The sequence below is a fragment of the Molothrus ater genome, chromosome 5, assembly GCF_012460135.2.
Source record: "Molothrus ater isolate BHLD 08-10-18 breed brown headed cowbird chromosome 5, BPBGC_Mater_1.1, whole genome shotgun sequence".
Lineage (NCBI taxonomy): Eukaryota > Metazoa > Chordata > Aves > Passeriformes > Icteridae > Molothrus > Molothrus ater.
Window position 1 is genome coordinate 7,850,311 of NC_050482.2, and position 24,422 is coordinate 7,874,732.

Sequence of the window (24,422 nt, forward strand, 5' to 3'; positions counted from 1 at the left end):
TTTACACTTGCCTGAACAGACTGGATTCCTGTGACAGTGGGCACAGGGGTTCTTGAATGAGGGGAGAGACAAGAATGTTGACTCCACGTTCAGAAGGCTTGATTTATTATTTTATGATATCTATATATATTACATTATACTAAAAAGAAATAAAAGGAGAGGTTTCCTCTCAGCAGCTAGCTAAGAATAGAAAGGAATGAATAACAAAGATCTGTGGCTCAGACAGAGTCTAAGCTATATGGTTTGTGGTTGGCTATTAATTGTGAACATTCAAGATGGCCCAATCAAAAATCCACCTGTTGCATTCCACAGCAGCAAATAACCATTGTTTGCATTATGTCTCTGAGGCCTCAGCTTCTCAGAAGGGAAAATCCTAAAGAAAAGGATTTTCACAAAAAGATGTCTGCGACAGATTCCTGTATATTTGAGCATTCTGTTAAAGGCAGCCTTGAACTTACATGCACAGTTTTCAGATATGAAATGAGCCAACACAAGAGGTTCTGTTTTGTCTGATTTTATTCACAGAGGTAGTTCCAACAGCAGTTCCATTCACTCAGGCTTGCTAAAAAACCCCAAAGTTGGTAGATCACATTTGGAATTTAGGTTAACAAATCCCACAAACAGCAGGAAAGATAACAGTGAAGAAAATACTGGCTCTTTAATATCCTTAGAATCATGCATAGATTATGGCAGTGCTTTGTCCTTCCTGCCTCTGCTCCCTGTGACAGAATGCTGGTTGGTTTAACATTCACATGTCACTAAACATGGCACAACAACTGAAGGCACACTCAGAAGGGAGGGATGTTGTGCTAAATTATGTTTAATTCTTTGGGACTTAAAACCATGGATAGAAAACCTCAGGGATTTTTAGATAACTTCCGTGGTTTAGATATTCTGTGGGCACTCTAGTTTAGGAAAAACCTGAATTACATTTCTATGTTAGAAGCTAAGAATTTTGGCAGTTATGATGGCACACATGCATGGAGTGTTGATTGATATTGTCTTGATTTAAAACAGTAAAGGCTACAGAGTGTTGTAGAGGACGTGAAGTTTTGTACTACAAGAGCCTGCCTGGGACACCAAGTTACCTTCTGTGGCTGAGTTACCTGCCAGAGCAGGACAGGGCTGTTAACTTGGGAACCACAGGATTTCAAATTTTTCTGAAGAATAATTCAGAACAAACCAGACCACAAAGGAAGTGATGACAAGTTGTTTGCAGTAGGAGGTGAAGCATAGACAGCAGTCTGCAGTACCTAACTCAGGAGTTAAAGCTCATTGTCAACAGAGACTTTTTGAAATGAACAATTTGATTTAAAACAAAACCCCCTCACAACCTCAGTAATTCTCTAATCTGTTCTGTGAGTGAGTACTGATTAAATTGTTATAATAATGATAAACAATGCTAAGAGGGATTAAAGCCAAATTACAACTGCCTTGTTTGCATGGTCATTATCTTCCTCCCCACAGTTAATAGTGTGCTATTTTATTAAAACCTGAGATCACATTACAAAGGCAAACTCTTAGAGCTCATGATAAACACTAAATTTCATTTAGTGTACTATTCTTAGTTTTGTCTGGTCCATTTTTTGTCTACTTACAGTCCTGGAGAATTGAACCTTGGGAGGTAGAAGGCTTTTACTGTCCCTCCTGGGAATACTTCCTTTTCAGTATTTCATGGAAGGAACAGTAAAGGTACACAGGCTGCAAATTCCTGGTTCTGACAGTAAGATACTTCTGAATTAAGCATGATTCAGCATAACTGCAGACAGTAATCAGCAGGAAAGAGAAAAATAATTCAGGTATTAATAGACATGCTGGGCATTACCACAAGGTAATCAGTTATACCTGTTCTCAGGAGACTTTTTTCTCACTGATTATGTTTTCACCTGCTGCAAGCTTCTTGTATAAATGGTGCAGTTTATCTGGCTGAGGTGCTTCAGCACCAGGAGTCAAGGGAATTTCAAAGTCAGAGGAGCTCTGGGAGTCCCTCCTCAGCTCCAGATCAGGAGTCCTGGAGCTGTCACTTATTTCTGCCAGCACATCCTGAACGTGGGCAGTGCCATCTTCTGTAGCTTTCTCACAGCCTTTGCTTTTCAAGCCACAGGCACCATTGTGGGCACAAGGTCTGTCCTGACCTGGTGGCTGTCCCCTGCTGCTGTCCAGCTGAGAGTCCCAGGGACTCTCCTGCAGCACAGGAACCACTGCTCTGCTCCCACCTGTGCTGAGCTCCAGGGCACTTCTCTCCTGAGAGGTGATGAGCACTGTGTCCATTTGGCTGTCCCAGCCCTGGCTCCCCTGCTCTGATATGTGTGTTGACTGAGAAGAATTTTGGGAGGAGATGTGTGTTGAGTCACTTACTCCATCTGAATCGCTGAAGAGTGACTGGGACCCACCAGCATCTGCTGAAGATGGGAGGTGATCCTCATTTTCAGAGCTCTCCTCTAGTTTATTACCTGTAAAAAATTCATCCCAGCAGGGGACACTGGCATTAGACTCCTGCTGGTCACTAGTTACTCCATTGAAATTGGCTGTGGAAGTGGCATCTGGCTCATGGGAAAGAAATTGAACTGTATTTTTTTCATCATCATCTTCGTCATCTTCGTCATCATCATTTGATTCTTCACAGTCCACAAAGTCTACCTTGAGGGAGGTGTAAGTTGTGGTCCCTTTGTAACTTTCTGTGCTCTCATTAATGTTTCCTTCAGAGTTTTCAGCCTGTCCTGTGCTGGAGGGCCTGCACTCCTCTCTCTGCTCTTTTGGAATCTTAGGCCTTGAAGAAATTAATTCTGAATCAAAGAGATCATCTTCATCTGGGAAGAAACAAACAGAAGACCACTAAGAAAAGTTCACATCTCTGCTAAAATCTTATTGAGAGCAAAGTTTTAATAAAAATTCATTTTGTATAAATTGATGAAAATAGTTTTGAACCCAGCTGGAGATTTTGCAGGATGACATTGGCAGTGTTTGCCTTGCCTTGCATAGCACAATGCCTGACAGAGACAGAACAAGCTTTCCTAGGGCTGGGCTGGGACTGAGGGAACAAACTCCATCCAAAAACTTACAGGGCTGTTGAGCATGAAGTACATTTTAAGACTGCAAACAAATGTGTTTTCACACAGTTAGTGGTCTCTCATCCTCCTAAGACCCAAGTTCACATAATTTCTATTTCTTCTTTCCAGCTGTTGCTTTGAACACACAGACTGTGGTGAACACCAAAGCTTTTGGCACCTCTGCTTAGTCTCAGACTTCCATTTAAGGTGCAGTAGCAGCAGCAGAACCTTTACCTGTATCAGATAATTCTCTCTTGTGGGCTCTCTTCAGAGTTCCTAAGGGCTTGTACCTGGGTTCCATGATTCTCCTGTATGACCTGCATAATGGCTTTAATCTGAAGGGAAGTGAAAAAAACAGTTAATATTTAGAACTCAGCAGATGCTTTCAGGAGCAAGAGTAAATCCTTTAACTTGTTTTAAGTACACTGCTCCATGCCTTTCATAGGCACTGCAGCAAAAATGTTAAAGCAAAGGCAGCAATACCTAGGGCAAAGTCTTTGATTCATTGGTGAGCTTCAGCAGCTGAAAGGTAGAAATCTGTCCTTGCAATATATTTACCTTAAAACATGTACATTTTTTGGAAACCATCTTGTAGTTCCTTCCTTACAGAAGACAAGCTGACAGGGTTCCAAATCTGACTACAGATTCAGTGATTATTAAGTGCAAGTCTCCTTTCTTAATAAGAAGGAAAGGAAAAATGAACAGGAATCTTTGTTCTGTCCAGACTAAGAGACACCACAGCTCTCCTGCTCCCTGAGGGTGCTTTTTAAGCTGCCAACATCTACAGCAGCACAGCAGAACTGGCCTCTCTGATGCTGTGCAGGGGAGGAGTTCAGGTCCCCAGAGAAACCACCTTAAAGAAACTTCTGAGAAGTAGCAATGATAAATAGAAATGGGTCACAGAACAGAGTGAGATGAATCTGTATTCAGCTTCCTCCCAAACAGAGTTTACCAGCAGAAAAGCCTCTACACACAGACAGAAGTAGAATACAAATTCTGAGACTCAGCTCAACATACACGTGTGCTTCAGAAAGCCCAAGTCTGTGGGACTGAATATAGAAAAAAATCTGAATTATCAGACAAGTAAAGCAAAAGGCAGCGGCCCTCCTGAGATGCTGGTATTCAGGAGGGGAATTGTTCTTACAGGAACAGAGTTTGGATCATCCCCCCCAGCAGCCCCTTGTCACTTACATTTCCATAACTTTGTCCTCTGTCCCACCCACTGGCAGTACATTGGGATACACGTTCACAGGACAGATATAGCTCAGGAAATCCTTGATCTGAAATCCAGAAAAGAAGAGGCAATTTAACAAATTACATCAAAAGTTAATAATGTCACTTGGGCATTCCTGATGGAGAATGATGGCAGAACTGATGCAAGCACATCCAAAAGTACTACTAGTAGTCTTTATGAAAAGACCAATGTAGCCCACAACTCTGTCAAAGTGGGTATCTCTGGAACAAGGAAACAGACCTGAAAGGATGCTGAGAACTCAGCCTCACCTAACACCTCACTGCAATCATCAGTTACTACACAAGACCATCCCTGTCCCTGAAAGAAAAGGCTGGGCAGACCTGGAATGTGATCCAGTGGTTCCTTGTCCTTTTGTCCTTACTGCTGCTGATCTTCTCAAATATGCATTTTTCTTACTGGAGTTCAAGTCTCCAGTTATGCAGATCAGGTATTCCTTTCCTATTCCTAAAGTCTCTCCTGAAGTGCCCTGTAAAAGCCCATTATGACAAAACACACTTTTTTCCAAGCCTTACTCTGTCATCTTCTAGAAGATCTCCAGTAAATTTCTTCAGGAATTGTGTCTGGTTTGGGGCACTCCTGCTGAGGCTTTTTTTGGGGCACTCCTGCTGAGCACTGGAATAACTTGCAGGTTACCCTGCTATCTGTACATACATCAGGGCTGCCCTGGGGTGACCCTCAATGTTATTGCAATTTTGTATCTAGCAGTCATTTACAGTTATGTTTTTTGTCTGTTGCTGGTGCACTTGTTAGGAAACTGTTATTTTTTCACTTCTATCTACTCCAGTTAATTCCTTACTGGTGGAAAGGGATTAGTTGAACCTGTAAAGAGAGACAATTTGTGTTCTCCTTTAAATGGTCTCAAACCAAGACAAGGACCCATCTACTTTTGCATGTGGAAGTGGGAGTGTTAGAGTTACACTAACCCCCATATTCCAACAGCAAATTCCACACTGGGACCTCCATTTAAAATTCTCCATGGCAGAGCAAATTTATACCTAATCAGGAGGTTAAAAACAGTACTGCCTTCCCCCATTTTGTAGTACAAGACTTTGTGACAGTTCATTGTTAGAACTGATCCAGTTTCAGTTCAGTTTCTTAGGAGAAAGTGTTTTTAGAGCTGTATCAAGTCATGCTAAATGAAAGTGTGTGATTGTGGGGAGGATGCTGCCATAACCAATTTCTTTTTAGTCTTTTAACACAGGAAAAGGGGCAAGAGCAGCTGTCAGGATGAGAGAAAATTTGGTTTAAATATGTGGGCTGAGAAAAGAAGGCAAACCCACCCAAATCTAAGTCACAGCAGATAAACAACATATTGTAAAATAAACTCCATGCGTTAAGCATTGCATAGTTACACAATAATCTAAAATAGAAAGGCAGTCAAAACAATTGTAGATGTGACCTATACATTGAGAACAGAACAGGAAATAGACTTGCAATCCTGCCCTAATTTAACAAGTCCTCTGCAGCTATATTAAAATGAATTTCTTTGTCATCAGCATTCAGGACTTCCTATGTCCTTATGTCTTATTACTGACAGGATTTTTTCTTATTATGACAAGTCATGTCATCCCCACCAGAATAATCAAAACCCTTTTCCATTTTTTTTTTCAATGTATACTCAGTACTAGAAGTATACAAACCTCACTGTATGAAGAGTGGAAAGAGAAACAAGCTCTGTACGTTCTCTCCCCAGTCCTAAAAAAACAGAAGAGGCACAAAAATTAGGTAATTGCTCTTCATCCTGGTCAACAGACAGCATAACCCACTCTTGAAGTCCATTCTGAGATTCAATTATACACGTATCAGGCAAGATACAAACCTGAAACAACAGGTTTCAGGGTGGCCCAAATGCTCACCTCACTATTACATTGGTTTTCTTCTTCCTTTCCCCAAACCACATTGTGGAGGGTTTGATGCTGATTACTTGCAGGGGAGTTCCATTGAGGCAAGTCATCCCACAGGGCAGTCTGTTCCCTCGGAAGCAGTCATCATCCTGTCCAATGGATATAAAATTAACTTCAATGGTGACCTTTTTTACCCAGAAATTAAGTAGCATAGTATCTAGTCAAACCAGGTTCCTCTCTCACTTCTAATTACCTTGAAAGACCCTGTCACACCTTGGTTCTTTAGTGCAGCTGGAAAAGAAAATCAGTCAGAGACCAATGCCCCAATGTGCCATCTCAGGTTCTATCTGTGTTCCTCCAAGCTGGAGCCCCCAGTCTGAGAGATATCCTGGAAATGGATGGCTACAAACTAAAACCACACAGGCACCATCTGAGCTGCTTTTGATACACTGAAATGGGTAACACCTGATTGATCTACACTGCTGCTTGTTCAATTCACTTAAAAGCAATTTTCAGGCTTCAAATACAATTAAATTACTTCTAGCATAAGCTAAAATATTTTTCCCTTTTTTTTCTTAAAAGACAAAACAAAACAACTTCAACCCACAAACCAAGGTTTTTACTCTGCTTCACATTAAGTCACCATTTCAGCAGTCTTCATTAAGCCAAGAGGGCCCAAACATCAGCACCTATAACCACATTTTCATTCTCAGAGCAAGGTCAGGGGGGACTGTGCAGAAGGAACGCACCCGAGGATGCCGACAGGCGTGAATCTGCGTGCGCTGGTCTGTGGTAACATGGCACAGGATGTCTGGCATGTTCCTGAACATATCAAGTTTGTTTGTGTGCACCTAGAGAAAGCCAGAGTTTACTCTTTATTAGTGTTTGCCAGACTGCAGCTGGAGCAGCTGTATGTGATTCTGCTCTGCCCAAATGCTGGCAGGTATTTAAATTATTACTCCCAAAAATGTCCAAGCAGAGATGAGTCAGCCAAAACTTGGACATCTAGAACAAGTAGAACATACTACCTATACTGAACAAGGATGAATGCTCATGAGAAAATCAGAATATATATACTATTAATGCTGTGTGCAAATGACTTTTATCATTCACAAAATAAAAGGGAGTGAGGTAAACACTGAGCTTGAAAACTGGGAATTAAATTCTCTTTGGAAAGTCCAGATGTTCCAGCCTGAAGTCAACTAGCTACCTCATTCTGAGCACAACTGCACTTTTCAAGGGAAGTTAATGAAACAGGCATAACTGTGGCCTAGAGCAGCCCTCTGAACAGCCATTGGCAGCTCAGTGCTGGCCACAATCATCGCTGAGGATCTGTTCCAAAGCAGCAATTAGGGAAACATTACCTTGATTCCGAGTTCCTTGCTGAGGTTTATGAATAAATACTCGTATCCATAGGCAGCTTTGCAGTTCAGCCACACAACATGATTACGAGACAGTGAGGTCCAGCTTCGCACTAACTCCAAGATCCCATTTAAACATTCCTCCTGAAAAGTGTGGGATGTGCTGTCAATCATCTTGGAAGATGCTTCCAAATTGCTGGGATTTAGTAATGCAAAATGGCATTGCCTTGTAAGACCTTCCTAACAAAGGGGTAGTTAATGAATTAACAGCTTTAAGGGCCTTTCTTCTCACAATTTATTAGACTTACCCGGCTCGGTATGTGATAAAATTTGGGATCACAAAAAGTAGTGTCCAAATACACACTCTGGATGTCTTTTACCCTGGAGGATAGAAATGTGATATCAGAGTAAACATTATACCACAGTGCTAAGATACACCACTTCCTCTCTCTTCAAAAGGAGGTAATGCTACCTCTTGATTACAAAGAATACATCAAAGGGGGCTTGTAACTGTAGTATTGCAATTATATTTAATCTAGACTAAAAAATGTGGAAAAAATAATGAATACCTGGCCAAATTGCCCATGCCATATGATCTTCTGTTCTTTTTATATTCTACAAATAGCTCACCTGGTCCCTGAATGCAAAAGCTCCATTCTGGCTGCTTCTCCTTTTGCAAGCCTGAAATCCCCTGTGTACAACACAGTGCCATTCTCACCTTCAAACAGAAACCTGCAGACAGCAACATTTGGGTCAAGCTCCTCATTAAATGCCAGGTGGTGAAACATTTAAAGTGCTGAAAGGACATACATGACTGAACCTGGACAGTGACCAGCTGGCAGAAGTGTCACCACTACATCTTCTTTCTGGAAGAGAGGGGTTAGCATTATTTTCAGACTGTAGTAAGTACTACGAGTACTTTTGTCAGCACAGTGAGAGCAATGCATTACTCCCCACAGCCTCCTGCAGCATTTAGCATTGCTTTAAAACCAGAGAGTCTCTTCACACTGCAGCCACCACCCTGTCATGGCAGAAGAGAGGACCAAGAATTGTATGGTGCTTATACAGCAAGTTGGACAGAAGACAGTTCTACATCCTTGGTTCCTGGTGAGCAAGTACAGAATAGTTTGGGTTGGAATGGACCTTTAAAGTTCATCCAGTCCAACTCCCCTGCAATAAGCAGGGACATCTTCAACTAGATCAGACTGCTCAGAGCCTCATCCTGACCTTGAATGTTTCATTGTAAAATACTTCTTCCTTCTATCTAGTCTGAATCGAGCCTTTTTTAGTTTAGAACTACCACCTCTTTTTCTGTCTACAGGAGAGACTACTACACCTACTACTACACCACCTACTACAACTACTACACCTCTTTTTCCCTCTACAGGAGAGGAGGGGCACATACATTTTAAAAATAGCTTGTGCACCTCAGATGCTGCAGCTGTGTTTCCTGTACTCATGTAAACAGCATTGCTGCCCATGACTGACATACAAACCTTTTTTCCCTATAACTTACCTCACCAGATGTTTCATCTTCTAAAGAAATCTGAGTTGGTGTTTCAACTTCCAATGCAACCTGTAACAAAATGATTAATTGCATTATAGGATTTACTGAATGTTCTGTTTCATGCTTATGTCTAGTTATTTATTATGTAGACATCTGTAGCACTCACTGTGGCTAATGCTAAGCCTGTAAAATTAAACTCATTTTCCCATAGTAAGTCATAAATTTCCATTTCCAGTGGAATAAGTTTTCCTTAAAGTTATCTAAAAATTAAATGGAGATACCTCAGCCAAGGTGAGCATGTTGGACTTCTATCAGCAACAGCTCTTGTTCCTCTGGATGGATCACATGCCTTATTTCTGGATGACTGCAAAGCCCAAAAATCCCAGTCCCACAGCAGTGGATCTTGCTAGAACAACTCTGTGCTGCAGGACTTCCCACTGCCCCCTATTACCAGAAGCAGAGCCCACAAATCACTGGAAGGACATCTTCCTGTATTTGTGCAGAGGTTTTTATTTTTGTAAAAAACCTCAAGTTCTGTTTACAATGCCTATTTTATAATTAATAATGATTATGTAACTATTATATAATATATAATAATATATTATATTATATGAATAGATATAATAATTATGATATAATTATTTTTATTTCTGTAAAAAAACTCATGTTTCATTTTATAATGGCTGCATCTGCAAAGGGAAGGAAATAACTTCAAGTCACACTTGTACATAACACTGATCCTTTGCAGTCTGGCTCCAAACACTGGAAATCATGTAAATTTATTACGTTTTTCAGTGATTTTATACTACAACTTCTTCATGTTATAGTTCATTTTCCAAAAAAGCATTCAGAAAATTCATATAACTTCAGATTATACACACTCCAAGCAATAAGAGACTTTAAAGGAAGTCAAAGAGAAATAAAGGACAGAAGCAAAGAGACACGAGCAAGGTAAGAAAATGAATACAAATTCAGATGTACAAATGATCAATGTGAGGATGAAGGTCATGTAAAGCTGAAGTTGAGAGAAAAGGAAAAATTTTGTGGGGGGAAAAATAATTAAACAACAAACAGCAACAAACCAATACCACATAGCAAGCAGCAGGAAAGGCACATTGTTGGCACTCAAGCCCTGAAACACTCTATCAACACCAATATTCAGACACTCCTGAGGAGCAGAGAGCTGCTTCTTTCTGAGAATCACTTCTTGAAAAGTGCTGTTGTCAAAATAAACACAAACTCACAATATGATTCTCCCAAAACTTGTATTTCCAGTTAGTCAACAACAATTCCTTAGTTACTGGTGAGCAGTATAGTTTAACTTTCAAGCTGTGAGGAGACAAAAAACACAGATAATGTTTTTTAAAGTAGACATGAGGAACAATCTAACAACACATCAGCACCTGGCACCCAGAACATCAAACCCTGCCCACAGAAACCTCTCATGTGAGGAGACCTGCAGAGCTGGAAGCCTGCAGACTTCCCTTCTGCACAGCAAACCCAAACCTACCCCTGCCTGCATGGTTTGCAGACACAAATGCAGCGTGTGGTACGTGGTCATGACCTATCTGCTGTTTCTCTACCCCTGCACACACCCCTGGAACAGGCATTTGGCACAGCCAGCACACAGCAGAACACACAATACTCCTCATGAACTTGAGCTGATGCACAGAGACCTGATGAGCAAAGAGATTCTCTGCTTGCATCAGGGAAGATACAATATCTACTCTAAGAAATCAAAGAGAGCCTAGGAACTGGCCCACAACCTCCCTGGGCTCATTACCACATTTGGTCATCCTCATGATGAAAAAGGTGTCCCTTGCCCTTTCTTTATGCACTTCCATGAAAAGTCTGGCTCCATCTCCTCTACACCTACCTGCAAGCAGTGATATATGATTGTCTCCCACTCCTAAGGCTGAAGACATCCAGCTCTCCCAGCCTCTCCTCACACATCACATGGCCCTGGCCCCAGACCAGCGTGCTGATGCTAACACCTATCAATTTACCATCCAGGGGAGCCCAGGCTGAACACAGTACCCCAGAAAAGTCTCACACACGCTGGCCAGAAGGAAATAACTGTCTCCCTCAAACTGCTGACTGCCTGCTTGCTTATACACCTCAGAGAGCACAGCTGGCCCCTTCACTGCAGACACAGCACTGTCTCTGTGTACCAACACTTCCAGGAAATAACAGAGAGATCCTCATGAACATCATGGAGTTCAACAAGGCCAAGTGTACCTGAGTCTGGGCAACCCCTGGTAACAAAACAGACTGAGGGATAAATAGGTTAATAGCAGCCCTGCAGAAGACTTTGGGGTAGTGGTGGATGAGAGGCTGGCCATGAGCCAGCAGTGTGCACATTCAGCCCAGGAAGCCAATCTTATCCTGGCCTGCATCACCAGCACTGGGCAGCAGGACAAGGCAGGGGGTTCTGTGCCTCTGCTCCACTGTGGTGAGACCTCCCTGCAGTGCTGCACCAGCTCTGGGCTCCCAGCACAGCAAGGACAGGGACCTGTTGGAGCAGCTCCAGAGGAGGCCACCAAGACGCACAGAGGGCTGGAGCACCTCTCCTATGAAAGCAAGGCTGAGATAGCTGGGGGTTCTTCAGCCTAGAGAAAAGAAAATTCTGGGCGGACATTACTGCTACCATTTGATATTTAAAAGGGGCTTTTAAGAATTATAGAGAGGGACTTTCTACAAGGATACGGAGTGGACAAGGGGAGCTGACTTCAAATTGAAAGGGGGCAGGCCTAGATGAGATACAAGGAAGAAGTTTTATACAACGAGTGAGAGTGGTGCGGCACTGGAACAAACTGCCCAGAGAAGTTGTGGATACCCCATCCCTGAAAGAGTCCGAGGCCAGGTAGGAGCAACTCGGTCTAGCGGGAGGTGTTCCTATCCCGGGATCGATGACCCATGGCAGGTCCTCGCATTGTTTAGCTCAAGCTTTGCCGCGCACCGGCCGCCTCCCCCCGAGGCCGCCCCGCCCCCAGCCCGTACCTGCCCTCCAGCCGCCTCTTCAGGGCGGTCGCCCGCAGCCCCATCATGTGATCTGGGGAGAGAGGCACGGGGTCAGCCGAGGGACACGCGGGGCGGGGACAACGGACAGGGGGAGGGAGGCACAGGGGGAGGGACAGAAGGCGGACGGAGGGACGCGCGGGGGCGCCTCCCGGCGGGCCCTCACCCTTGTGGCAGTGCGACAGGAAGAAGGCCCGCGCGCGCAGGTTGTCGTGGTCGAAGCGGTCGATGGACAGCGCCGGGTACTCGCGCGTGCGGCCCCCGAAACGGCTCATGGCGGGCGCCGCGCGCTCTCGCCTGCCCGGCCCCCAGCCAATCACGAGGCGGCCCCGCCCCACGCCGGCCTATCAGGAGCGGGCACGGCCTTTTTAAAGAGGCCATGGCGGGCGGTTGCCTGGCGACCGTTGGCGCCGTGAGGGGACGGCCGTGAAGGGCCGGGGGAGGCCGTGAGGGCGCCGTGAGGGCGCCGCCATCGCGCCTCGGCCGCCGCCCCTCCCCGCCCCGCCTGACAAGAGTCCCCGTTTTGCGTCTCTTGAACCGAGGTGGGCCGCCTTAAGGGCTGGGGGGGCGGGTTGTAGCCAGGGCGGTGAGAGCAGGGTGAAGTTACGGTCGCAGCGCAGTTACGGGTGCAGGCCGGGATGTCTGCCTGAGCACCTCGGGATGTACAGGGAACTGTCGGGTAGAGTAGGCAGAAGCCACTGGAAAGAGGGGAACTTAGATTAGATATTAGGAAAAATTATTTTACAGTGCGGGCAGTGAGGCGCTGGGACTGGTTTCCCAGGGAGGTTTTGCTGCCCCAGCTCTGGGACAGTTCAAGGCTAGGTTGGATGGGGCTTTGACCAAACCGATCTCACTGAAGGTGTCGGAACGAGATGATCTTTAAGGGCCTTTCCAACCCCTTAACATCCTATGAAACACCTTACTTGCTCTGAGACCCCAAGCAGGTCCTGTGTTTGCTGAATTGGGTTAAGTGATGTAGGCGGTACCGCCATCTCCTCCCTCTGCTGTGCCCCAGGGCCTCTCCTGCCTGGGGACATGGTGCTCCTTGTCAGGGCTGAGGATGCAGCAGGGCTCCCTGTCCTGCTCGATACCCTGGCCTGGAGCCAAGGTGCCCCTACTCTTCAGCCTCAAGTTTGCTAGTGAATATGGGCGTGCACCCTAGGTACACCAAAATGGGTGAAGGTACAGACATCACCCCTCCCCAGCACCAGGCACACAGGCTGTGACCCACAGTCCTGCTCCACCTGCTGGCATGGAGCCCCTCACTCGTGACAGCCCTAATTTTTCAGGATACATGCTGTTCCTGCTCCGGTGGATGGAAACCTAGAACCCCCACCTACACCAGATATTATAGGTGCTCATACCCCCAGTATAACTCCCAGAGCTGGCACCAGTGTTCACTCAGATGCAAATGTCACCAGGAGCTGGCGCTTTGTCCTTGCAGCACACACACACATGTGGAATACAGAGTTTGTGCAGAGAGACAGTTAAGATTTAAGAAGATACAATAGGGTAGGACAAGTGTGTGATGATCAGGTGTGGGGCTTAGCTGGGCATGTAATACTGACTGGTCCTGTTTTACACAGGACAGGCTTATTTTATATTCCTTTCTGTCTATTCCCATCTTTGTTTCTCACTGCTCCTGCACAGATCTATACAGTTCCATGGATTCCCACACCTCTCCAAGTCTGGGTCCCCCTGGTTAAATCTTACCAGTGCAAAGTCCAGTTGGTCTCCCTGGATGTCATTCCTGTAGTTTCATGAACTCCAGCATCTATTAGTGCTGGAGTTGAGGTTTGTTTATTAGTGTTTGTTTTGTCAGGTCGCTGTGTCTGCATATTTTGTTTGTTTCCCCCTTTTTCCCAACTGACAAGGTCCCCAATCAGATAACCTTGTTGGAATAAACATTCTCACATTCTTCACGTGCCACAGGTTGGTTCTCATCATCATCTTCCTCGTTTGCTGCTCAGGTTTGAGTCCTCATGTATTTTTTTATGTTTTCCTCCCTTTCCTGTGACCCCGTGTTGCAGTGAAAGTGGTCCTTGGGCAGATGCCCTAAGGGAGCAGACACTTTCCTCCCACAAACCCTCCCAGTTTGTGTAACTGTTCAGGAAACCACCATCAGCAAACCCAGGCTAGTTAGGATTCCACAGTGTTATGATTAACATCAAAAAATGTGTTCCCAAGGCCAAAGCATTCACTGTTTACCCTAAATCAGGAGCTGGCAAACATTGTCATCTCAGCAAAGTCCACTTCACTGTTCAAAAATTCCCTTTAAAGAAAAGTGTTAATATTAAACTGAATATTTTCTTACCATTCTCTTGTCTTCTTTATTTGCTTTTGTCTGTCTGTTGTCTTCTGTCTCTTCCCTGAATTCCTGGCTGGAGTACAGCTGTCCCCTGCTCTGGTACAATGAAAACAGCTCTGCCTGGAACTTGGACACACAACAGACAGAGAGTACAATTTTTAAATAGCAGCCCCAAGATGGGATGCTTTCATTATATGAAGTCAGTAAACTGGAACTTTCAATATATGATCTTTATTTTTTGGGCAGGAACGCCTGTGGACAGGCACTGTGAATTAATGGTGACTCAAGAAGAGCCAGACCTACCCACATGTGTTGAAGAAAAACCTTCATTAGGTGAATCCAGCATGTCCAGTAAAGAAGTACTTAACACTAAGGACATGTAAGCTATCACGAGACACTTCATTGCATTCTAGCTTAGCATTTATTAGGATCTAATATTATTGCTAATCATATTGACTGTTTAAAGTCAATATTGACTGACAACAGTTCTCATCAAACACTGATAAAAAATACAGAGCTTGAAAAATCCTGTGATGGCTACAAAAGAGCCCTTTGCAGCACAGGAGAAACAAACTTACCCTACTTACTACCCTGAATTTAGAATAGGCATCTGTGCTTATCCTGTTAATTTGTATTTGATACCTCATAACCAGGTGGGAAAATTACTTTTTTAGTTTAGTGAATGGCTGCTTTCAATTGAAAACTGCTGCAGTGCCTGGTAAAAGAATTCTTGGAGTACTGACCTGCAAGAAATGGTTTAGTGGTGCCAGAAAAATGCCCTTTTACATATTTTTATTGGTCTCTAATAAATGTATTTGATAAGAGATGAAAGGCCCTTTCTTTGTCTGCTGCTGGCTCTCATACAAACAGGTGACAGGTGTGCAGGCTTCTTTCTGCTAGTCCACATTGTGATAACAATAATTCCTGATACAATTTTCCCAAATATTTTTATCATGTGGTGCAAGACTTTTTTTCCCAATTTCTGCTTTTCTAAAAGACTCACTAGTGACATTTTGCATTTGATATGATTTCAGCATTCAACTTTTCAAGCTCTCTGTTGATATAGGAATTTGCCAAATAAAGAAATTGGGCAAGGTTTGGAGGCAGCATGGTACCCACAGGGGAGGAGACTGTTCATCTTCTCACTGCAAAATCCAGAAGCTTTCATTCCTTGGAGATACTTTCCTAGTTATGAAGCTGAAGCTTGGTGACATTCCAAAACTGGGAAAGGACTCCTCTCTGATCATACCTGCTAGGCATGATAGTGATGGGTGTGTTTTGCTGGCAGAAGCAACAAAAGTTCTATTTGAGCAGCAAAATAAGATATGCTTAGGAAAGCAAATACAATGAAAATCAGAAATCAAATTATTTATTTAATGTAGTTCAAATCCATCCCTGGCGAGTATCTACTGTCTGCAATTTTTAATTGCTTTTTTGTTGCTGTTGTTTTTAGTTTGTTTGGGTTTTTTCTCATTTATCTATTTAATTAATTTCCTTTTGAGTTTGAGTTCCAGCTTGTCCCAGTTCTGCTCTGTTCAGGTTTAGCAGCTGATTAACCTGTTTGCTGTGTCTCAGCAGACTGAACAAATGGGTTTTGTGTGAGGAGGAAGTCAGTGGCAGCCTGTTTGCTTCGGCAAAGGCAGAAAGGTGAATTCTGGCAGGCTGTGTGCCTTGTCTCCTTATCCAGTTTATCTCTGAAGACCTCATCTGCCATTGGCACTGTGGCCATGTCACTGATTGTGCATTTCTCTTTTCTCCTCCTCTCCCATCCTGAGTGTTTGCTGTTCTTCAGTAACAGCCCAGATCTTCATTCTGTGGTTCCCAGTTTGGGGCCGCTTCAGGAGCAAGAAAGAAAAATCTGGAAGTCTGCCTGCCTGCCCCAAGGGGACAGCAACTGCAAAGATGGGAAATTCAAAATTACTGCATTTAGTATTTTTTAATTCATCAATATGCACAGTTAAATTTTAGGAGGGTTGAGTCAAGATATACACAAAAGTACAGATGAGTTGTATTTGAGATCAAGTAATGCATTTAATTGGATTCCAACTGCTTATAACTTTTCCCTTTTTTAACCTCAGACTTTGAACTCTGTAATTCCTTTATTTTAAAATTTTGTTCTATCCATTACTCTATGTCCCCAACAAAATCACTTGCTTCTATTGTCTTCTCTATTTAATTTTTTTAAGTCTAATTTCAGGAAGATGCCTAAAGTTTCTGAAGTTACGACTAAAGCTGACATCAAACCAAAATCTATGCATCGTGCCAAAATATGGTCAGATGTTGTAGAGAACTTATACAGATTTCAGCAAGCTGGATACAGAGATGAGGTGGAATATAAACAAGTAAAACAAGTTGATCAGGTAAGATTTAGAACTTTGTAAGAGTTGCTACTTTGAACTTCTGTCTCATATAAAATGGTTAAATAAAAATGGAGGTGCTGCTTATTTCCTTTCATTTAGGCTAGGTTCTGATAGAGTGGCTTTCCTCACAGGTCTGACTTGAATTCTTGAGCTGTTGTTAACTGTGTAGAATAACTCATTTCACAGAAGTGAAGCAGAAATACTACCCAGCCTGTGTTTTGTTCCCGATCTCTGATGCATTTAGAAGCATCACAGATCTCTTTGAACAGATGTAGCTGATCTCCAAGGGAATCATTCAGTGTTCAGGAAAGAAATGTTTCAAAGTGAGCTCCCTGAAGCTTCCCCATTAGTCTGTCAATAGACTTGATAGGAAACTTGTTGATTGTCCGTGGAGTCAGTCCTGTGCACTGCTACTGCTTCAGTTTGCAGTTGGATTGTGTGGTAGCACAGTCAGGCTTTGTGCACTTTCAGAGCTTGGCCTCTATCAAAATGATGTCCACAATGCAAATATTTGAGCTGTACTAAAGGCAGTTGTGACACAGGCTCTTGTCAACACCAGGGACTTGTGCCTCTGCTCACTGCAGCTGTTAGTGATGCTCCCCAGCACATCAAATGAGCTATTGAGTAGTGGCCAAATTTCCATGGTTACTCTAGGTTCAAAACAGCAACCAACAGGTTAATACAGCAAACAATATAGCATTTTTATTACAGCTCTGTAATTTAGCTTCTAAAGCAGCAACTATAGTACAAAGAACACACTTTTAAAATATGCTGACCTGCCATGCACATAAGAAACCACAGAAAGTTCCAAGAAACTCACTCCCCATCGAGTTAACTCAAAACACAGCAAAACACTTTGATGTGCATAATAAAATGCCGTTTATTATTTTATTGTGGGCTCTGATACCACTGCAAAGGCTGTGGTACAATTTTCAGTAAGTGCAGAAGGAAATCATGTAATTATTGTGGTAGGATCTGTGTGTTCAAGATTTATGGCAGGGCACAGCCCCTGGCAGTTAAACCCTGATGAAAGTTAAAGAATACCACTGACTAATTGCAATGTGAGTGAGCATTCAGTTCCAGCATGCCAGGGCCTGGCAGTGATTCCCTTTCAACTTACATATTCCAAAATTTCTTGTTGAGTCCACATTAGTCTATAATGCAGCTGTTACTAAAGGTGCAGTTATAATGTAGGTGGAATGAATATTAAGGCTGTTATGTTTAGACAGACAATGCAAATAACACAGCTGTATGCCTGAAGCCATAAGGTAAGTGATGAAACCACTTCTGGGGCTTCCAGTTAGAGAATGCTCTAGTCTGACATCCTGTTGTCAGCTCTGCCTGGAAGAGAAATAAGATGCTTATTACCTGATTTTTAAGGTTTAGTTAATCAGAAGCAGTCATAGATGCTCAAGCTGAAAGAGCTACTAAAGCCATAAAGCTGTTAAATATGCAAATGCTGAAGTCTTTAATTTAAAGGTTTACACCTTTAATGAAACAGCGAAGAGCACCAGGCTGATGCTGAGTTGATGTGGGACTGATCCTATTGTCTTTGAGACTGATACAGTCTGAAGCTTACCTTATTTTCATTAAAATACTAATAAAAAGCACATTTTTCATGGTCAGAAGGATCTGAAGGAAATCTTGAAATATATGTCAGTCTTACAGAAGCAGACACTTGCAGCCTCTCAGATTACTGAATAACTGAATAGCATCAATGTTATATTCCTAAAAAAGGTGTTTTAAAAACTTTGACTTGTCCAATTTTAAATTAGCCTTTTAAATATCATTAGATTCCTATTTCTAGGCTTTTCAGATCACATAGCTTTATACTCAACCTGAAAACTGGTTTCTGTCATCTTGTTCTCAATCTGTTTTTAAAAGTTCAGCGAGTTAATAGAAAAATAGTATTTAGATGCAAATGAGGGTTTCCTATGAAAGTATACCCTATAGTCCTTGCAATATCATGCACAAACATCATTTAATGTGAGCATGTTCAGGTGATTTTATATCCTTTTTGTTCTACTTGTAGGTAGAGTGCTGGCCAGAAACTGGATTTGTTAAGAAACTCCAGAGAAGGGACAATACATTCTATTATTACAACAGGCAAAGAGAATGCGAAGACAAAGATGTCCGTAAAGTGAAAATTTATGTGTATTAGAGTGATTACTGTTCTGGTGGGTTTGGTTTTATAAATAATTTCTTGAGACCTGTAAGTAAATGAATTGTGTAATCTGGTTTACCTAAGTATCCATGTCATGCTTAGATAGAAAGGGGAGTGCTGGAAATGTAGAGAAGCCTGACCTATAGACATAGAAACTTGACTTTTTCCTTCCTATAACTAAAAGTCTTATTATTCCTCATTTTCCTGGTTACAAATGCTTTGACATAAAGCTAAAAAGCTGGTAAATGGGCATCATATATTTCAGTTAACTGAAATAAGATCCATTGTAAGTACAAGCATCAATCTTTATTCCAAACAATATAAGACACTGGTTAATGTCAGCCACAGTCTCTTGTGGTAGTTAAGGGTTATGAGACTCCAAAGGGCCAAAGTGAGGCCAGAGCATTGACTGACATTTCCTTGGAGCTGAGCAAGAAAAACAAGCAAAGAATTTAAGTGAAGGATGCTGAACAATAAAGTAACAATAGCCAGTGCTGAGCCACAGATATAAATACTGGTTATTGTGAAAGAGTTACAACTGAAATGTCTTTTTGTCTATCCCCAAAGTGTTTTTGTCAGGTGCCAGTATGAATTAGTCAAAGAGGAAGTATTAATTGACTTAGTGGCATATGCCTTCCTGTAGGGGTGTTTTGTGGATTCACAGGTGTTGGGAGCATGGCGTGCAAAACTCCAGGGAGAACATGAAATCCACACTCAGTAATATTTAGGGGAAAGTGACATGCACAGATGATATGTGGCATTTCTGGGCAGAATTCATCTCATCTAACTTCAAATGTCACATTATTAACATCCACACCTGATCCTGGCATTTGGACAGCCTTTCTTATGAATAGAGAGCTCTTGTTGGCACAATTAATTTATTTTAAGTGCAGCTATGTAATGTTTTTTTTTTTTGAATGTGCTGCTGTGACATCAGGTCTGCAGCAGCTGCCTGTACCTGGGCTACTGAGACACTCCATGACGATGAGGGATTGTACTTACCTTCACTCATGAGGGGATTTAATGAAAATACTTTGAGATGCCAAAACTCTTGATAATTGACCAGCAGAACAGGCTGTTGTTATGTAAACCAGTAGGTGTGTTTGAGGTAGTTACAAAAAATTTGTTATTAATATTTCCTATCTCTAGACTGTTGACCAAGAGTATCTAAATTTAGTTTTAGGCATGAGTTAGCAGTGTACATTTGACCACCTGTCTCATGGATATTCTTCATTTATTTGAGCCTAAGATGGAAGCTATCTCATCTCAAGATGAGAAATAGAGGACTTACAGCTCCTAGTCAAAATAAGCAGTATGAGTGCAATATTTAAAAGACCTCATTGACAATGACTGCTGCTGATCTCCTCATCTTATTTAGACCACTTGGAAAGTTTTAGCTTAAATTTGTATGAGCTCTGTTTGAGAAATGACTGAAAGATACTCTGAAGCAACTATGAAACTTATAGTCTCAGAAAGTTTTAATGGCATATAGGGAGTTACTGCAATGTAGAGAAATACAGCATTGCTGCAATGAATGTCCCTTCAGCCTTTCATTATGGTTTCTTTTATGCTTGGAGTGCTCTGGATGTACTTTTTAAAGACAGGACTTTTTGCATACTTTGCAGTTAAATAGTGGAAACAGAGCAATTACCAAATAACCTTCTATTTTGTCACTTTAGTTTAGTGAATCTCTCTTTCTAACTATAGATTCCTAAAAACAAAATATTCCAGTGGACATGAAAACAGCCTTTAAAGAATTTCATGAAAAATAGATGTGGTGTATAGCCAGCTCAAATTTATTGTCAGAAATTATTGCTATCAGCACACACAGAAGTAGTGAGAACATTTGGTACAGCCATTTTCTCAGTCTATAAAAAAGACATAGTTGGGCATTCGAAACCAGGAATTAAAACTGCAGGTAACTTTTTATGATTTCATGTGATTTTTTTTTCCTCAAGAAAAATTGTTAGAAGTTGAAACACATATAAGATATTATTTTGGCATTGCCTCATTTTACCTGACTACTCCTCAATATTTTTGCAATATTGCTGGGTGCTTCTGTCTGTATTTTAAAACCATGAGTGTGCATTTCATGCAGCCCATGGATATTTCACTTCAAATAAATAACATGAGAATCCATGTTCCACTTTATATGAGTTGACAGATCCTTCCCACTTTGAGACAGTGAATTACTTAGATATTACTTACATTTTTCAGCATTGTCAATGTAAAAAAGATTGAATGTCAGTGTGATATTTAAAAGATTCACAGGATGAAAGAGAAAAACAAGGCTTGTAATTAGCAAGACCAGTTTACAGAGATGGCCTTTGTCAAGACTGGTGAATTTGGGAATTAGGGAAACAGCAGATTTTATACTTGTAGTGTTGGTTTCTCTTATAACTTTCTTTTGACATCCAGTTTGTGCTAAACTTAAGATGATGTGACCACTCCTCCAGCCTGCCAAAGCTCCTCCTGACCAGGCTTTGGCATTCAGCTGTGCTGGCTGAGCATGAAGCTGATACTTGAGTACCAGCAAGGTTTCCCCTGCTGCCTGTGTGCTGATGGATCTTTCACTCAGAAGAACTGTCAAAAGAACTCAGTGTTTTCTCTTATCTGACACATCTGATAAGAGAAATATCTGAAATATTTCCTAACTGAAATATCCCTACCTCAGTTTTAAGCAGATGGAGAGCTGTGAGCTCATCTCTTAAGTTTAGTTATGAAGAAGTATCAGAAGTAAAAGATCTGGGGAAGCTGTGCTTCATTTAAGGGTGACACAACAGTACTTATCAACATAAATAATTTCTGAACATCATTATACAACTCTTTTACTGAATTTTAAAGACATAAAGCACATATTTCCAGTTTTATTGCCTAGAGATGAAAATATGTGCTATTTTTCTGATTTGAGTCTTAGTAAAAAGTAATTATGTGAAAAATACTTTCCCAGGTGCTTATCTGTTGGTATTTCTCTTATCAGGGAAGACTGTACTGCTGTCAATGGCAGCAGCTCAAGGAATCGCTGGTGGCAAGGCTCTCTGTTAGCTTGCAGCTGCCTAAGCCTGATCTAATTCCCTTCATAGCTTTGTACAAGAAGAATAAATCCTTTCTGTGCCTGTAGAAGCTCACAAGAGTAGAGAAAACAAAGGTCCAGGACCTACTTTTCAGACTTTGTGTTTGACTGCTACATGTGAAATGACAAGAGTACAACCTGGGGTGTTCCAGGCTGTGCTCTGTTTTTCAGGCTTTACTGGAATCCATTTTGGAGCAGTGTTTTCTGACAGTGATACCATGGTTGTTTGATTGCTTTGCAGTCACAGCAGCTCAAAGCTCCATACAGAAGGATGGTGGAATTGTTTTGATTTTTCACTTAGGCACCTGAATGGACAGTTGTTTTTCCATCTCTGAAGACAGAACCTCAACCCTTTGGTTTTCAAACATTATTCCCTTGTTTCAAAGAGTTGAAAATGGTTGCCCTCAAAATCATTAAAAACAACTTTCTAACTCAGCAGCTGTTGGTGCTGCTTTTCCTCACATTGTCAATACAAATGAGGGCTGCTTGAAAGCAGCTGGAATGGAATTGCCCTATGCTCCTTGCAGCAGGTTCTCTCCTGGTACTTCAGTTCCACTGAATTTATCTTATTCATTGGTCCTGCTTTCTCAGTAGCCTGTCTGTGCTGAACACCTCTTAGCAACTGTAATTACTTAAAAAACCCTGCAGTTTCTTGTTGTAATTGAGACTATATTTAATTCAAGTCTGAAGCACAGCACCCTCACAAACAGCATTTGAGATGGTGACCGGGGAATGTCTACTGACAGCAGAGTTCCAGGGTGGCACCCAAAAAATTACTGCCATGTAACTTTGAACAAACATAATCATATTTATGGATGCTTTGCTCTGCCAGTGTATTTACATCCCTCAGTGTTGAGATAGAGAATCTTTGCTGCTTGTTGCTTTTGTGGCTCTCTTTTCCCCTCAATACTCTCCCATATTCTTTGCCTTCACAGGCACTCCACACTCAAGGATCCCTTGAAAAGCCTGTCCAGTGTCCTCTATCCTGGCTCCCTCAACCAGCCCTGGCTCAGACCTTGAGTCTTTTCCAGGGCCTGGCACACAGCAAAGGTAATCAAGGATGGGATTTAATAAGAAGGCAGGCCAGACTGCATGGATCAGGGCCAGGGCCCAGCCAGGTGATTGTCCTGCCCAAACACTTGCTGTCATGTCTGATCCTTCCAACCTCCTTCCTTGTCATCTTCCCATACTTGTTCCACCCTGATCCTTCCCTTCCTGTGTCTTTGGTCATTTCTGTAAACATCCTGGAGTAAGTTTTATTCAGCTCCCTCAAATACACCTCTAATTTCACACTAATCATGTTTTCTCCATCTTATCAGTTACAATATTGAGTCAGATCCTCTCCAAAGCCAGAGTAGCTCCTTTAATGGCCCATCAGTCAGTGCTTGGCAAGCTCTGCCTTCCCTTACTGTCTCTCTAATCACCTGCTCATTAATGCTTGTGTGCCTGTGTGTTTAAATCACTGTTTTCCTCTTTATTTGTTATTTCTGTGATACCAAATAACGGAACAACAGACTGAAGCAGATGCTCTGCAGTTTCACACGTGCTGTGGCAGGCTCTGAGGGATGGTGGGGAGGCACCCACGCCCCGCGGAGCTGCCCGGGCAGGCGGCAGCTCCAGGAACGGGAGATCCAGGAAGGAGTGCCCAGAAGCAAAAGGAGGAGGGGCAAGGGGAAGGGACGGAAGAAGGGGACGGGTTCAGGGAAAGACGAGCAGGTTAAAGAGTCAAGCACACAGATGCATCAGCATTTTGCCAGCAATCTCGTGCTCACAGAAACCTCCTCCCCTGCTGGCAGCTCTTGCTGGTTATGGAAGTAGGATGTAGTCCCAGCTCCTCGCTGCAGATGTTCCTCCTGCCTTGGCAGGAGCACCCAAATACCTCATCCAAGTGGGAGCTGTCCTGCTCGGGTGGATAAACTGCTGCCAGCTGCTGGGGGATGGAGCAAAAAGCAGGGGGACTGGATATATGGCAGGCTCTTCATGTTTGCCCAGGGTGTCTAGAGGATGTCTGCTGTGCTGTCCTGGGAGCATCCTCGTGCCAAGTACACGATGTTCCAGCAGGGCTGGATGTGAGCAAGGAGGAGCCAGCAGGTGGGCTGGGAGTGTGAGGAGATAAGTGCTGGGATGCTGTGCCTGGAGAGATGGGCTGGAGCCAGGCACAGGCACACAGGGATGTGGTGGGCAGTGTTTCTGGAGAAAAGAGCCTGGTGTCCCTGCAGAGCAGCTTCTTTCCATGGCTTTGGTTTCCTGAAGCGACAGACAGTGAAGCTCTTGTTCTGTGGTGGTTACAACCTGCCAGGCTCCTATCCTGACCTCCCTGAGAGATCCATGTCCATCTTGTTCAGAAGGAACTTGAGTCACAGTCCAGAAGGACCCTTCCTCCCTCCACTGGACCCTTCAAAAAGGAGGAGGTCTGTGGACCAGAGCTGAAAGATGACTGTTTGGAGAAGATGCTAATTAAAAACATGAAATATCTCTTTGA

The 24,422-nt window shown here is 42.7% G+C and overlaps 2 protein-coding genes across 8 annotated transcripts; one reads left to right on the forward strand and one right to left on the reverse strand.

The window, feature by feature from the left end:
- Positions 1-498: 498 nt before the first annotated feature.
- On the reverse strand, positions 499-12,339 carry DCLRE1C (DNA cross-link repair 1C). Its single transcript, XM_036400644.1, is given in 15 exon segments — positions 499-1,871; positions 1,873-2,810; positions 3,285-3,385; positions 4,242-4,330; positions 5,946-6,000; positions 6,162-6,298; positions 6,899-7,000; positions 7,514-7,654; positions 7,819-7,891; positions 8,141-8,242; positions 8,321-8,376; positions 9,027-9,086; positions 10,262-10,346; positions 12,018-12,069; positions 12,202-12,339. Coding segments are annotated over 15 exon segments (2,136 nt in total). The 5' UTR covers positions 12,311-12,339; the 3' UTR covers positions 499-1,835.
- Positions 12,210-24,422, forward strand: MEIG1 (meiosis/spermiogenesis associated 1). Of its 7 annotated transcripts, XM_054514893.1 has the most exons (5): positions 12,462-12,577; positions 14,590-14,722; positions 16,541-16,703; positions 18,736-18,880; positions 22,876-24,422. In XM_054514893.1, the coding sequence occupies exons 2-4, from the start codon at positions 14,619-14,621 to the stop codon at positions 18,862-18,864; spliced, it is 396 nt and encodes a 131-aa protein (XP_054370868.1). In that variant the 5' UTR covers positions 12,462-12,577; positions 14,590-14,618; the 3' UTR covers positions 18,865-18,880; positions 22,876-24,422. The 7 variants fall into 7 exon arrangements, with proteins under 7 accessions (XP_054370869.1, XP_036256539.1, XP_054370868.1 ...); XM_054514894.1 differs by lacking the exons at positions 12,462-12,577; positions 22,876-24,422 and adding an exon at positions 12,210-12,277 and having other exon boundaries at positions 18,736-22,375; XM_036400646.2 differs by lacking the exons at positions 12,462-12,577; positions 22,876-24,422 and adding an exon at positions 12,222-12,241 and having other exon boundaries at positions 18,736-22,375.

Coding starts and splice junctions, on each gene's coding strand:
- MEIG1 (XM_054514894.1), top strand. CDS start 14,619: ATGGTGACTCAAGAAGAGCCAGACCTACCCACATGTGTTGAAGAAAAA. Junction 14,723..16,540: donor GTACTTAACACTAAGGACAT/GTAAGCTATCAC, acceptor GTCTAATTTCAG/GAAGATGCCTAAAGTTTCTG. Junction 16,704..18,735: donor AAGTAAAACAAGTTGATCAG/GTAAGATTTAGA, acceptor TTCTACTTGTAG/GTAGAGTGCTGGCCAGAAAC.